We start from the raw sequence: 16,072 nt of genomic DNA on the forward strand, positions 1-16,072 counted from the left end.
CAATTTCAATTGAACGGTGAATAAGAACACGTTCCCAACACACAACATTACGCTTGTTTTCTGAACACAGATCGTGAAAAACTAGCTTTTCACAGGGCTGTGAAATTAACCTCTCAGTGCCTGACAAGTTACAAACAAAAACATTCAGATGCAAATTTTTTTAATTAAAAAATATGGAAAAAGAAAACGCTGATATTGCAAAATATTTTTTAAAACAGCTCGAATGGTTTCCAAAATCGAACAGGGGGGGAAAAAGCCTTACATTTTACCTTTCTCAGATTTTGCTGCTGTGGTAGGCGGCTTTCTCTGCTCCTTCCTGCCAGCTGAAAGAAAGTTAAAGAAACTTAAGTAAAATCAATTACGCTTCAAACTTTAACAAAGGTTTTATCCATGCCTGGATAAACAGAAGAAATATTCAGCAGGACACACCACTTTTCAGGTAATTTGTGACCTCTGGAGCAGAATGCCCAGAAAGCATCAAGAGCACTGGCTTAATCACCCATACGGTTAGGAGAATGTATCCTAAATAAAAATGATGTACAAAGATGCCTCTATCCCCAAATACAGCCCCTGTGGAGGAACGAATGACTGGCCTTTTGAAAGCTCTATCAATCAATAAAAAAGAAAAACTAGATGGTAGTAAAAAAAACGGAGCAGCTTAAATCTTCCCAATCCGAGCAGAGAGCATCCAATGAATTATACTCCCAGAAGGACTAACCAGAGGATAAAGGAGATGCAGTTGTCATCCTAAACCAAGACGATTATATGAAGGAAGCAGACAGACCAGTATCCAACCAGGCTTATTACACAAAAACTATTCATAGCTAAGTTCCATTCACACACACAAACCGGTGGTGGATGTTATACAGATCAGTGCTACCCATGCCCACGCTCCTTAATCTCTCTAACCCTAGTGAATGAACCCTAGGGGCTAGTCTACAGGATTACCCGAAGTACAGGAAGACCCACCCTACCTAACTGTACCCGTATAAAAGGAACCTCTTCTCACTGAACGGGACACCACACTGTACAAGAGCTCGATGAAATACAAGATTTATTCGTCCCCACTTTGCTACTGCTCAGTGTCCCAGTACACTAGAGGCAACGTAGGTTCTCTCGCACCAGCGGCATTCCAGATACTGGGGGATCTCACCACATGGAACCTCCCTACAGAAAATTCACTCTGAACCCTCTGCCAGATCGACAGGCCAGATTTCCCATCTTCCTTCTCCCGCTCTTCTGGAGTCTTGGCTGGACACTGCAGCACCCAATAGGGTAGTTTCAGATGGATCATTTTTCCCAGACAAGGGAAATCACCTATTACTTTTAGGCTCCGTCAGGGCTGCACGATTCACGCCCTCATACCCATGAAGAAAAAGCACAGTACGTTACATCTAACACTCATCTTTCCGCATCTCACATCTCCCCATGTGTCTGGACTCCTGACATTGCAGAGTAGCTCAGGAAGGAGAATTTTGCTCCTGCAGTAGAGAAACGGGGGCTGAGTGCAGACAGGCTGCTTCGTGACACACTATGCACAAAAATAGATGTGCACACCAAGTCTGACCCTGTCAGTGATTTTAGGGAGGGGCAATCCCAGAGTTTTCTGGGAAGAGAAGATTCCTCCCTCCCCGGAAACATGCTGAACGCCCATTGGGGATTTCTGCATGCAGCACACACTCCATCCTACCAGCATTGGGAGGCGTCTTGGGGGTCGTGGGCGTTTTTGCCGGGATCCGGGTAGCGTTGGCTGGGCTTTTTTGAGTCTGTGCTGCAGACCTGGGAGCAGCCATCTTCATTCCGCTTTTCATCTCCGGACCCTGATGGCGGAATCGGGACAAAACGTTTACCATGTGGTTTGCAGACCCACGGAAAAAAAAAAAAAAAAAACCAACCAACCGCCCAGTGATGGGACATTCTCAAGATTTTTACTCTCTCTTCACTCAGACAGCAGAGAGCCTCCAAAGAGCTCCTCGGCTCCTGCCCCCACCATCCCAGGACTCTGCCGCAAGGTGAGGAGGGTAGGATGAGCAACTTCCAGGATGACCTCCACATGTACAGCCGTTTTAGTTGTAAATGAGTCACCGCCCCTTAGCATGCTGCCCCATGATGATGTGCCGGCTGCACCAGCCCCAGTGACTGGAAGCCCTGAGGTAGCACCTACACTGAAAGGGAAGCACATGGCTGCCATGCCACCTTCCCATGCAAGCTGTTCACTTCAGTTATGCAGTGCCATGAAATGCTTTGCTACCCTTCCCAATTAGCAGGTCTGGCCGAAAAGTAAGTCCATGTCCTTCATCTGTTCCTCAAACTCTTGCCTCACCAGTAACAAAAGCCTCCTTTCCCCATTTCTGATCAACTGTCATTTATGTTCATTCAACAGCCCTTTTAGGGGGCTAAAAGGTTTATGAAAAATTAACCCTGCTGGGCCAATTCAGACATAAAGGCTTGTTCAGGCTGGTCACTGGTGTTTAAAAATTCAAAAGCAGTTTCATGCATGTTGTAAAGAAAATTGTAAAAAATTTCATGCATGTTGTAAAGAAAGTGGTCACTTTGGATAGGCTATTACCAGCAGGAGAGTGAGTTTGTGTGTGTGTGTTTCGGGGGGGGGGGGGGGGGAGTGAGAAAACCTGGATTTGTGCTGGAAATGGCCCACCTTGATTTTCATGCACGTTGTAAGGAGAGTGGTCACCAGCAGGAGAGTGAGTTTGTGTGAGTATGGGGGTGGGGGAGTGAGAAAACCTGTATTTGTGCTGGAAATGGCCCACCTTGATTTTCATGCATGTTGTAAGGTGCGTGGTCATTTTGGATAGGCTATTACCAGCAGGAGAGTGAGTTTGTGTGTGTGGTTTTTGGAGGGGGGTGAGGGGGTGAGAGAACCTGGATTCCTGCAGGAAATGGCCCACCTTGATTATAATACACATTGTGATGCGAGTGGTCACTTTGGATGGGCTATTACCAGCAAGAGAGTAAGTTTGTCTGAGGGGGGGCAGAGAGTGAGAAAACCTGGATTTGTGCTGGAAATGGCCCATCTTGATGATCACTTTAGATAAACTATTACCAGCAGGAGAGTGGGGTGGGAGGAGCTATTGTTTATGGTGTCTGTATGTATAGTGGTAATTTCCACAGTATGCATCCGATGAAGTGAGCTGTAGCTCACGAAAGCTCATGCTCAAATAAATTGGTTAGTCTCTAAGGTGCCACAAGTCTTCCTTTCTAAAAGCAGAATAAAATCTCCTCCTTCCCCATTTCCTTTATTGTTGATTAACCCCTTTCATCCTGCAAGGCAGCTTCCTACATCGGGTTCAAAACCCTTTACTCCCTGTCTGAGCAGGACTGGGCATGAAAACTTCCACTGGAAGCGTGAAAAAGAAAGGTGAAGTGCTATTGGTCAGAGTTCAACAATTTCAAACCACTGCTCTTGCTTTTAATGAAGAAAGCTGGAGTATGTTATTGTTTGTTTCCCTCTCTATCAGGGAGAGACAGTGCGCTGAGCATTATTTCCAACTGTGAATGTGACATTTTCATTTTTAAAAAATGTACACCAGCCCTGAAGCAATGCATGCCTGCATGCTGGAGATCAGAACTGGTCAGCTCCAAATTCTTCAGCCCTGAAGCTCATCCTATTATTCAAGGCATACAATTTCTATTCTCCCCCTTCCTTCAGGTTCTAACAAGTTATATGAATGGAAACTCTACGAGTCATTTTTTTTATATAGACACAGAACGATCCAGAGCCCTGTTAGAGGGCTGTGTATTGTGTGTTCTGCATAATTTTGTAGCATGGAAGATCTGACTCCAATATGTATGAGATATACACAAGACTATGTCAATGCACCCATAAATGCTAACACAATGTTGTTGCAATGGGAAAGAATTCAATGCCTCATTGAAATACAAGACAAAACCCTTCTGCACAAGGAGGAGAGGTTTTAAAAAACAGCATTCAAATGAATGCAAACCAAGGGAGCCTCCGAGCAGATGAGAGATGTGACTGCTCTGAACAACACCAAATTATAAAATTTCCACAAGAACTACTCTAAAAGCCACTCCCTAACCAAGGACAGTAAAGGATTTCATGGTAACATCGCTACTTAGTTTGGGGGTTTTTTTTAATAAACACTGTAAACACCAGGTGCTCCAGCCACCCATAAATGAGCAGAATGGTTGACTGGCCATTCCTGACTGAAGCTATTCACAGTCTCGATTGGGAGAATTTTCAGTCCAATTTACCTCCTCCGTTAAGTAACTTGAACTAGGCAGGAAACATTACACACACACAGAACATACTGCAGCCTGGAGAGACAGGCTGAGCTAACTCAGCACTGGCAGGAATCAATCAGTCAGGAATGGGCAACTAATCGTTTTTTAAAGGTAGCTTTGGTTTCTTTTTCACCGATTTCCTTACCTTTGGCTTGGTGTCTTTTGTTCCTGTACTGGCAGGTCGGGATGTGATAGAAGAGACTCGTTTAGGAGTGGAAGCTGGTACTGAGGACTCAGCAGGAGTGGAGGGGTTTTTCAAAGGGGTTGTACTAACAGAGGAGGGTCGTTGGGGGGTAATGGAGGATCTACCTTTCAGGGGTTTGGCAGAGGAAGGTGTGGATGTCTTCACACAAGTAAACAAAATAAAAATAAAATTAAAAACAAATCAGCATGCGAACAAACAAACTGAAAAGGGATGATGGTTAAAGTCAAATATGAATGGCTAGGAGTTAGAGGTGCAATGCACCAAGGTACAAGTGTATCAGGAGTTCTCCATCACATGACGACGTCTGGCTTGTCACACCGAAGTCTCACTTTAAGCTTATTAGTCACCCTGTCACATTTCTTGATACATTTGAAAAAAAGAAGCTGATTTGGCAGAAGCTAGTAAATCTAGGACCAGAATTTCCAAAAGGGCCCAGTGCCCACAACAGGGTCAGATTTTCTAACGCGCTCAGCACCCAGCAGGTCCCACTGAGAACAAGTCGTCCTGGGAACCTGGCTCCTTAGTTCTTAAGATTCAGAGAACACAGAAGAGTTTGGAGCAGGCAGCAGACTGTTCCCTGTTCCTTGATCTGAAGACACGACCCTACTCTGGGGAGTTTGTTCCAGTGCTTAATCACCCCCAACTGTTAAAAATTTATTCCCTATTTCCAATTTAGTTTGCCTGGCTTCAGCTTCCAGCCATTGGTTCTTGTTGTGCCTTTCTTTGATAGATTGAAGAGCGCTTTAGTAGCCCGTATTTTCTCCCCATGGTGGTACTTGTACGCTGTAACCAAGCCATCGCTCAATCTCCTTTGTGATAAGCTCAAACAAGGTATCAGACTGAGCTCTTTAAGTCTCTCCCTGTAAGGCATTTCCCCCAGTGCTCAAATAATTTGCGTCTCTCTGTTTTGCATCCTCTCCAATTTTCCAACATCCCTTTTTTAAAATGTGGACACCAAATAGAGTAATATTCTAGTCTCATCATCTGCATCATGATGGCAAATCCCAAAGGGATGTCGGTCTCACCACTACAGTATAACTGGCAAAATCACCTCCCTGCTCTTCCTCTTTTCTCCCCCGTTTAGCCATCCAAAATCCACATTTGCTTTTCTTTTTTTTTTGCGCTACTGCATCGTACTGAGCACTGACGTTGAGTTGCTTGTCCACTATGACTTCTAAAATCCTTTTCAAAGGGTATGTCTACACGGCGAAGTTGTCGACAAAACTTTTGTCTTTCACGGGTACTTTAAAAAGCCCCCCTGCGCGAAAGACAAAAGTTTTGCCAACGCAAGTGGCAGCCCGACCGCGGTTTTGTTGGCAGGAGCGCTCTCTTGCCGACAAAAGCTAAGGCCGCTCACGGGGCTGCAAGTATTTTGTTGGCAAAAGTGCCGACAAGGTACCGACAAAGAGCATTTACACACGCTGACATTTAGCAAAAAGGGTGTGTTGCTAAAAGCTGCGTCGTGTAGACAAGCCCTAAGTCATGGTTTCCAGGATACAGTCCTCAATTTGGTAGACATTGCCCGCATTCCTTGCTCCTAGATGTATAACTTTGTACTTGGCTGTATTAAAACACTTTTTGTTTAAATAGGCCCAGCTTCCCAAGCTATCAGATCACACTGTATGACTGCCGTGTCACCATGACTTACCAATTCTGCCAATCTCTGACCTACCAATTTTATTCCACAGTGATGTTATATTTACTTACAGATCATTTGATGAACATGCCGAATAGCATCAGGCCTAGTACCAATCCATGGGGAAAGAGCAACCCCATTTGATGATGATTCCCCACTGATCACTACTTTTTGAGATCTGCCAGTTAGCCAGTAAACCGTTTAAACTGTGCTTTATTGATATTCTAGAGTGCTAATTTTTTAATCAGAATGTCATGTGGTATTAAGTCAAATGCCTTACAAATGTCTAAGTATATTACATCTGTGCAATTACCTTTATCAGCCAAATTTGTTATCTCCTCGAAGAGTGAAGTCAGGTTTGTTTGACAAGACCTATTTTCCATAAAACCACATTGAATGACATTAGCTATATTCCTATCCTTTAATTCTTCATTAATTTAATCCTGGATCAGCTTCTCCAGCTAACTGGCCTCCTACCCAGGTCATCTATTTTGCACTTTCTGAATACCGGCACATTAGCACTCTTCCAGCCTTATGGAATTTCCCAGTATTAAACTGTGTGTATAATTCAGAACACAACACTCTGTTGGATATGGACAATTTTTTAACTGTTGCTAAGAACAAATTCCCAGCCTTGCTCTTTCTTTGTTCCCAAAACGGGCAGTTATGTAAATTCAGAACCGCTGGCTCGCCAACCGAAGCCCCAAATCTGCAACTGTATTTCACAAAGGCTTACCCTCGCATCTGCATTGATCTGATTCCAGGACTGGGACCCAATTATTTAGAGTACTAGGTTTTGGAAAGTTACACACTTTGGACTCCTGCCATGCATCTTGGGGTTTCCTTTGAATTAGTAAAAAACCCAGCAGGTTAATTTTTTTAAAAAGTCACAATTTTGTTATGAGTCGATTCTTCCAAGGTTCATGATTTAAAATGGCTGCACCTTCCAAAGAGGAGGAGGGGGAAAAACAAACACACACTAAAAGAAAAGAAAACTGGAAATTAATGGCAAGGTTTCCTAACAAATGTGTGATTTAGGTCAAAAGCAGCTGGGTCTAGATGGAGTCAAGCACACACACAGAAGGCTTACATCATATTTCATACATTTGTCACCTTACCTTAGGCTTTTTCTCTTCAGTATCAGTTCCGTCTTTGTCTTTACTGTCAATACGAGCTGATGAAATGCAAATAAAAGACAGTTATGTTCCTCTTCTTGGGGATGCTAAATAAATACCAAACAGCTTATAATGCCTGCATTATCATAACATGCATTAATGTTCTCTTTTCTTCTCATTTCAGTTAAGTCTATTAAAAAACAGCCCTTATCAAATTACTTCCTCTTTTTAAAGCGTGTTCTTGCTGTGTTACAGATTAGCCTTAATATAGGAGATGATGCGTTAGAGTAACTGTTGGGAGCATCAAAAACATGCTGCAAGTTTTATACCAGACCATCCTTGAAAAGAAGATTGACATACTGTTCTGATGGTGTCTTTCTGAACAGCTCCATTCTCAGGCCTAAGCCTGTCCCTTTGCTCTTAAAAACAAATGCAGATAAGGTTTTAAGCATCACGTCTGAAGACTAAAACTCATGAATGCCTCACACCTACGGAGCATAAGTGCTGAAGACCTTAAGTCACAGAACTGCTGCTTCTCGTTTTTTGAAATCACTTTTCAACGTATTACTTCAAAAAGCAATTTTATTGAAATCCATTTGTATTCTTCATCTCTCTCAAGGTACTACTTTCTGTCTTATTGGCAGATATTACTCCTTAGGATTCCGTTTCAGAACCTGTAATATCCCTTGAGGCTTTATCAGCCAAATGAAAGCCATTTAAATTAGATTCATAATGAACACGCAGGGTTTCTTGGGCCATTACACTATTATTTCCCCCCATTAACCTACAAACTACAACAGACATTGCAGTATTGCAAATAAAGAGATTAGACCTACAGAAAGAGTAACATGGGAACTACACTCTAGGATGCTAACTACTAAACCCACTTTTTTCCCATCAGCAGCTAAATTTCTTCTTAATTTAAAAGGGAAAACAGCTCTTATATCTTCTCTAAACTTTGGGAATTTATTCTGGCTGATAATGAAATGTACAAGGTCATTTATAAACAGCTCTAGCAGTCACCTTGAACCTCCCCCACTATCCACTTCCATAACTTGCCTCATGCCTTTCCCTTTCCTAAAACAGCAAAGGTGCCTTGTGCAATGAAGGCTGTGCTGTGCGTTAGAGATAAGAACTCCAGGTATTTCTGGCTGAAAAGGGAAATACCCAGCCCCTTTTCTGTTCCTGCGACTAAATCAGAAGCTGGCGACCTTAAGCATACTGAAAAGGAGGACTTGTGGCACCTTAGAGACTAACAAATTTATTTGAGCATGAGCTTTCGTGAGCTACAGCTCACTTCATCGGATGCATTCTGTATTTCTGTAGCTCACGAAAGCTTATGGTCAAATAAATTTGTTAGTCTCTAAGGTGCCACAAGTCCTCCTTTTCTTTTTGCGAATACAGACTAACACGGCTGCTACTCTGAAACCTGTCTTTAAGCATATTGTAACCCGAACCCTCTGAAAACGCAGTCAACGTCATTTCAAAGAGAGGAAGGCCGTGTGCTTCCACCCATTAAACTACTGGCACTAGTGACGGCAACCTCTGCTAATGTCGTGAGGTGTGAATGAAGCTTTTCTGATTGCATATTAAGTTTAACAGCATTAACAGCAGCTGCTGATCCCCACGGTACAGTCGGTAGGGTGGGAGCCTCCATCCTCCATTTCCTGCCTCGTGTGAGGGAGAAACTATGGGCTGAATATTCACGCTGACTGGGCTCGTTGTGCCAAGACAGTGTGTAGGCATCAAAAGTGGCACGGGACCTGTACAGACAAGCAAACCTGTGTGCCAATGGCAAATGATTCCTGCAGAAGAGTGTCAGAACTCTATGGAGGTCTACGCCTGGCGTGGCCCCGAAGAATTCACCTGGTGTTTTCACACCTGTGCACTAAAACATGGATGCTAAGGAGGCTTGTAAATTAGCGAACTGATTTTCATACAGATCCCATTCCGATTGCTTATTAAAACCATTAAGTGAAAAACCCGCATTTCACCACTGGACAGGCAACCTCCCAAGGTGTCCTTAGGATTGCGGGTCTTAGTGAGAGGAGAATATAGACAAAATGTGCCTGGCGTACTAGCAAAGGCATTTGTGCCGGAACAGGATGACTTTAGGCCCCTACTCGGGCCAGTTAAGCTAACACCGTTGCAAGAACCTGAACATCTAAAGTTAAAGTTACCTGACCGCAGTGCTATCAGATGAGCAGTTAAAATGACTCAAGGTTTCTCAGTGGACATTCTTAGGTATCTAACAGCCAGGCTTCCCCTCACATAGGTCTCTCTTATAATACATCAAAAATTCAGCCATCTCTTTGGAATTGTCTGGGGTGCACACCGTACTGGGCTTGGAAACTGAGGACAAAGTTTCGCCCACTGTGCTCCTCCTCCCTCGCCTTTAGAAAAGCTGACATGAAAGACTGGCTCTCGGGGAACACACAAAGCAATACGAGTGGGAGACCCTGCACGCTTTATTAGCGACAGCTCTGAAACCATAGCTTGCTCTGTGCTAACGCTACTTTAGTAATGCCCAGGAAAAGTTTCAGTCAAATGCCTCTTCTCTTTTATAAATATTTAGAGTGATGGATGAAATTGAAGAGTCTACACAGCAGCTTTGATAAATCCAAGGACACTGAAATGAAAAGGGAGAAAAGCACAACTGGGAGCATGTCAGCGTCCATGCAAGGGAACGTGCAACTGAAGCGTGAGTGTGATGCGAATGAATCAAAGGCCAGGAGTAAACTAAGGGTGAAAAGCAGCATCAGCACTCTGGATTTGTTCAGAGGGAACATCCATGGACAACTGTCAAGCAGCAAGATTCAAGGGGTGCCAGTTCTGGTTTTAGAAGCCTTGCCCCGAGCAAGTCACTGGAGAAACAAGCGTGGGGCAGGAAAATGACACACACACCTTTTAAATGAGGAACCCGACTGACTTTTTTCTCTGACATGCGAGTTGCAGGTTTCTTTTTGGGTGCCTCTTGTGTTTCCATGGCCTGCACCATTCCCCCCGTTTCCTGTTGCAAGGAAACACTTCTATCTGCCACGTCCTTTTTTAACCTATCGGGAAACTTGGTTGCGTCGAGTGGAGAACCTGAGATTTCTCCCTCCCTAATTACATTAGCTTCAACTTCCACTTGGTACATACTTTCAGAGGGCTCCATCTTGGTGACATCATCAGACCCTTTCCCTGACAACCACTGTCGTCTCTCATCTAGGATCTGTCCCGCTTTATGAGCTTCACTTTCAGTAACAGGAGTCTCTCTAGACATTTCTGCCAGATTATCTTTGGGTTTGCCTTCTGCTGGAAAGGCATACACCTCCACAGCTTCAAGCATTGTAGAGTCCTGCTGTCCTAATGAGGAAGGTGAATCCTGCTGAATAGTTTCATCAATGTCACGGTCTTCATCTTTTTCATGCCCAGCGGCCTCTTCTTTCAATTTACCTTTGCTGTATAAAGGAGATGGCCCGTCTTTAATAAGGGAGTTGTCAAATGGCTCATACCCCGCATCCTCAACCCCCGGGGGCCACTTTTCAAACTGAGCAGCAAGTTTCTCACGACAGAACATTTCAGCTCCTGGAGCACTCTGAGAGAATTCGGAAACTGCTGATGCGGCAAATTCTTCCGTGCACACACTGTGACCTGCTTCATCTGCCAACGCCTTACCCACTCCAACGTCCTCTTTTCCACCACGGTCCCAGGACTCAGTTCTGGAGACAGCCTCCTGGCTTTCTTCAAAGGCTCTGAAGCCTTCATACTTGCCTGGGGGGACTGGTATCGTGGCCTCAGCTCTGGCAGGCATTGCTGCTGCCTGTTCTCCAGTCTGCATTTCACACAGAGGGACGAGAGTCTCCGGAAAAATCTCACCTGCTTGTTTTTCTGGCTGAATCTCACTTGCCACAGGCTCCTGAATTCCAGGTTCCACACTCTCCCAGAGCCTTGGGGAGCTCAGCTCCTCTGGGGGGCGAAGAGGGAGGGTAGGATGTCAAGCGTGGCAAAGAGTTAGCACAGGTATTTCAATAGAAAGTCATTCTTGCAACACAAAAGAGACTTAAAAGACTTTTTATAACCATTCTACACGGATAAAAGCAATCGAGTCCTACACTGCCACTCGCAGTGGAAAATTCAATTCTGCAGTTTCTTTTTGCTTTAAAGGAATCTTGTCCCTGTAGATAGGCTTAAAATCAGAGCTACTCCACTTTGATTTGATGATACACATTGAATCATCCATCATCTCTGCCTGCTTGCTCCATTGCTGGGAAGAGGTAGAGTACCAAAACAAACACAGGATTTGCCATACCAGACATATCCAATTATCCTGTCTCCCATACCGAAAGTCTCAGAGGAAGGAGCCTCCCTCCTGCCCCCCAGTAATATGCTGGTGTGTGATCAGTTATGCTCTGTGTACATGGTGGATGGATTCCATCCCAGCCTCCGTCCACAGAGGTGGTCCAAAGTATGCCATGAAGGCTAACATTTGATGATCGTTCTCTTCGCTGGAATAACTGCACAATTTTATAGGCCACAAAACTATCCAGCCTCTATTTAGTTACAGTGTTGGACAATTAATTAGCTCTTGTGGCAGTGAATGCCACGGGTTGACCACGTGTCAAATGAAGCGTTGCTTTCATTTGTTCTAAATAAATCTGCCAATAATTGTGTTGTGTAACCACAACACAGTGTGGGCCAGAATGAAAGGGGATAGATATACTCCCCAATCTAAGATTACATACTAAACTTAAAACCCCTCCAACTGTCCAAACTAAATAAGGCCAGTTTTAGCGGACACATCTCAGCCACCCAGAATTCTAACCATCTTCACTTCTCTAGACCATTTCTTCTTCTGCTACGTCTTTACCACAAACTTGACAGAGCAGTACAAGTCTTCTAATTCTTTTTTATTTCAGTAGCCTGTCTACGCCATCACAGCACAGGGTGTAGGGGGAGAGGATGGATCACACAACAGAAACACCTGCCTGCAACTGCAAACCTCTGATTTTGTATGTTCCGCCCACTCTGCAGAGTAATTAGTACCATAACATTGCACACCCGCTCTGGAGCAGCTGACAGTATAACCGTTACAGAACAGAACTCACAGTCACAGATGCAAAGATTTTAAGGCCAGAAGGGAACATTTATGATCATCTACCCCGAATCTGACCACCTGCAAACACAGGACAGAGAATTTCACGCATCAAGCCCATGCATTCTGGTTGAGGTAGAGCATCTCTTTTAGAAAGACATCTGATCGGGAGGAAAAGACCTTGGAGTGATGGAAAACCCACCATACCCTTAGGTAAATTGTTCCAGTGGTTAATTAAAAGTGCGTGACTTATTTCTATTCTGAATTTGTCTAGCTTCAGCCTTCCAGCCACTAGCTCTTTTCATGACTTTGCCTGCTAAATCAAAAAGCCTAGGTTAGGGAAACTTTTGCACTAAAATCAAAAGCATCCTTTCAATAAAAAACAAATTCTGAAGAGAAATTTTAAAAAATGGGATAAGTAAAAATCACAACCGAATTAGCCTTTTATCAACACGGTTCTAAGAGAACTCAATGCTTAAGTGAAATCATTGCAGAGTCCTCAAATTCATGATCCAAGACAGACCAAAATTGGATACCAATTGGCAGCTGGCCATGGTGAGTGCCTTTGATAACCAAAGAGCATTCGACACATGCTAGTGTGCTAACCAGCAGCGCTCGTTTACTCAGTCGCACTGCAGGTGAACGGAACATACCGAAAGGACAACAAAAGCAGAGACGTGCCCACTACATTCGTTAGCGACATTTCCAAAATGCCTTTGTTGTTCTAACTACAGAGTGCAACACGTCATCAAAGGAGTTTGTAACATTTCAAAAGTTCCGGTTAAAAAACTGAAGATTTAAAAGGCTGCCCCTCCCACAGAAACTTGAGACTCACTTCACTACTCTTCCCTCTTCATGCTGAAGAGCCAGTTTTCAAAGTCCGCAGCAAAACAAAACCAAGGTCACTAATTATGATTTATACCTGGCCACAGCACTCACCACAATTATATCTGACCCAGAGGAAAATGCATCATAAAATGGAAGTGCCCCTTTTAAAGCATCATTCCCCATTTTTAGAGAAGTAACAATTTACTGCGCAGAAACCTGGTACTCAGTACGGGGGGGGGAAAAGTTTAAACATCTGGTGAGAAGAGAGAAGTGGCCAGAGCTGGACAGAATGGGCAACGCTTCCATCACATCTCTGCTAATGACCTCAAGCTACACCTACAGAACCCTCTGCTATTCTAAGCCTTGTCCACTTGCACATAAGAACTGCCAATCATGATGATCCTGTGATACAATTATGGGCAAACTTCTGCTAGGGAGTAGGATAAGAATAACCAAACTCTCATTTACATGGAAGCTGAAGATGTGAACTCCGTCCTGAGTTGAAGAGATACAGAAAAAAAACCACATGTACTTTTTAAACATCACTAACTTTGAAAGTACTTCTCTCAGCCAGACAAGTTGTGTGCAATTTTGACAGTAGCAGCAGGCAGGCAGCAGGAAGGATGTACACCAAACAGATGAAGAAATTCACTTTATGTATATGCCACCAAGAAAAATATCTTGCAAAATGGAATTTACTCAGCTTGAAAAACCAAGCATCATGTAAATGGCACAAGATGGAGAGTGTGAGCATGAAAACCATCTTCAGCATATTCAGCTTTCTGCACTCGCCGTTTCATTAGACTGGGGAGGAATCTTCAAAAACATTCTGAGCACTAGCCTCGCTCTGGACGCTTTTGAAAATCCCACCCTGAAGTTTTCAGTTATGTCTGAAGTCAGCATAGTCAAAATCACCCTTTCCAGCCTGACTCCTGTGAGCTAGCAGCTCCCCCAATTAAAGGAATAATTTTTCAACCCGGTTAAGCAGATGCCCAGTTATGCGATACGTACACACACAGCACAGTAGTTAGTTTTGTTGCGTTCTGTGTAAAGGAGGCTGGAGGAGACTACTCTGAATCGGTCAAAGTACATAATGAGACTAGTTTGAGGATAATGAGCATCTCCCGTTGGCTGACCCATACTGTCCTCTCTGTGTGTATTTTGCAAGTTGATTCCTCCTTCTCTATCTTGGAGGATACTCAACCGTCCGCTATTCCAGACAGAGGACAAGGACTCAGGCTGTGACCTTCCAGAGAAGAAGGGCAATGGATGAAAAGTGTGGTGTCCCCCTAAAATGAAAAAGTTGGGGGGATACTTAAAGCATCTTGACCATTCCTGGCTAGAGAGAGGCAGCGGCAGGGAGAACTAGATAGTTGGGTGTATAGCAAAGAAGGGAAGCCTTGCAGAAGAAAAATCCCAAACAACGGGCAACTGCTCTCTCTGTTTTGGGTCCCAATTGGATTTTACTATTTCCCAGCAGCAAATATTCCACTGACCTTGAGCACCATCTCCTGCAGCTTGATCCTCAAGGTTAGGAGTAGCTCCCACACCTGCTTCCTCAGCTGATTCACAGTTAAATAAAGGGGGGAAAATTACAAAAGTTAAATTTAAATGTCTGCCACGAGAAACAAATTTGCTTCCTTACTGATCCTGTCCATCAGCGTGAATGCATTACAAACAGTACCATAATGTACCTGAAGGCAGCTACCTTTTAACTGCAGCTGAGGGACTGCCCTACTACATCAGAGGTATCTTGGATGACACAGACTGGTACCAGATACTTCAGAGACAAGTGCAGGAAACTGCTGTGGGCAATTACGGAATGGCCTTACCAAGGTTAGCATGAGAATTTATATCCGTTTTTCAGTCCAAGGGTGGATGTTATCATCCACAAAAATATCTAATTCTTTATTATTGTCAACGAGCTAACTATAATGAAGTTCAGACTAATTCTAACACTAACCCAATGCTCATCCTAAATCTAAAAGCTGAGAGAAATGGGGTAAATGGGCAGACACTCACTACACCCAGGCAATAGAAAGAAACAGAGAGGTGGTTGGGGACCCTTGGGGGAGGCAGGGTACAGCATCAGAAATGCTCTGAAGTAAACTGGATGAAATTCAATAAGTACAAACGCAAAGTACTCCACTTAGGAAGGAACAATCAGATGCACATACCCAAAATGGGAAATGAATGTCTAGGAAGGAGTATTGCAGAAAGGGCTCTGGGGTCACAGTGGATCACAAGCTAAGTATGAGTCAACAGCGTAACACTGTTGCAAAAAAAGCAAAAACATTCTGGGATGCATTAGGAAAAATGTTGTAAGCAAGACATGAGAAGTAATTTTTCTACTCTAGTCCGCACTGATTAGGCCTCAACTGGAGCAATGCGTCCAGTTCTGAGCACCACATTTCAGGAAAGATGTGAACAAACTGGAGAAAGTCCAGAGAAGAGCAACAAAAACGATTAAAGTTCTAGAAAACATGACCTATGAGGGAAGATTGAAAAAATTGGGCTTGTTTAGCCTGGAGAAGAAGACAGAGGGGACATGATAACCGTTTTCAAGAACATAAAGCGTTGTTACAAGGAGGAGGGAGAAAAATTGATCTCCTTCATCTCTGAGGATAGGACAAGAAGCAATGGGCTTAAATTGCAGTAAGCGCAGTTTAGGTTGGACATTAGGAAAAATTTCCTGTCAGGGTGGTCAAGTACTGGAATAAACTGCCTAGGGAGGTTGTGGAATCTCCATCATTGGAGATTTTTAAGAGCAGGTTAGACAAACACCTGTCAGGAATGGTGTGGATAATACCTAGTCCTGCAATGAGTGCAGAGGACTGGACTAGACCTCTCAAGGTCCCTTCTAGTCCTGTGATTCTATCATGCAGGGCACATCCGTGGCCCCAAAGGACACGGCTGACCAAAAGAATCCAATCTCTCATTCATGGAGT

The 16,072-nt window shown here is 43.8% G+C and overlaps 2 protein-coding genes across 34 annotated transcripts in view; both read right to left on the minus strand.

Moving 5' to 3' along the window:
* Positions 1 to 16,072, minus strand: part of MAPT (microtubule associated protein tau) — a 100,983-nt gene that overhangs the window by 23,512 nt on the left and 61,399 nt on the right. For 12 of the 33 annotated variants that reach the window (XR_006287665.1, XR_006287664.1, XM_043536802.1 and 9 more), the window contains exons 5-10: positions 14,621 to 14,686; positions 11,081 to 11,170; positions 7,223 to 7,278; positions 4,409 to 4,606; positions 1,691 to 1,820; positions 270 to 323 (exon numbers count right to left, since the gene is read on the minus strand). Coding sequence is in view for 31 of the 33 variants with exons in the window: in XM_043536802.1 (XP_043392737.1) it covers positions 270 to 323; positions 1,691 to 1,820; positions 4,409 to 4,606; positions 7,223 to 7,278; positions 11,081 to 11,170; positions 14,621 to 14,686 (594 nt within the window). In the remaining 2 variants the exon portion in view is untranslated. The remainder of the gene's footprint in view (positions 1 to 269; positions 324 to 1,690; positions 1,821 to 4,408; positions 4,607 to 7,222; positions 7,279 to 11,080; positions 11,171 to 14,620; positions 14,687 to 16,072) is intronic. The other 21 variants (XM_043536803.1, XM_043536817.1, XM_043536814.1 and 18 more) reach the window with 7 other exon arrangements.
* On the minus strand, positions 8,552 to 11,074 carry LOC119564545 (microtubule-associated protein tau-like). Its single transcript, XM_037887140.2, has one exon. It carries the CDS (start codon positions 11,040 to 11,042, stop codon positions 9,996 to 9,998), a length of 1,047 nt encoding a protein of 348 aa, XP_037743068.1. The 5' UTR covers positions 11,043 to 11,074; the 3' UTR covers positions 8,552 to 9,995.

This window comes from Chelonia mydas, chromosome 27, assembly GCF_015237465.2.
Source record: "Chelonia mydas isolate rCheMyd1 chromosome 27, rCheMyd1.pri.v2, whole genome shotgun sequence".
Lineage (NCBI taxonomy): Eukaryota > Metazoa > Chordata > Testudines > Cheloniidae > Chelonia > Chelonia mydas.

Bases quoted from the DNA above. Each gene is read 5' to 3' on its own strand.
- LOC119564545 (XM_037887140.2), bottom strand. From the start codon at position 11,042: ATGCAGACTGGAGAACAGGCAGCAGCAATGCCTGCCAGAGCTGAGGCC.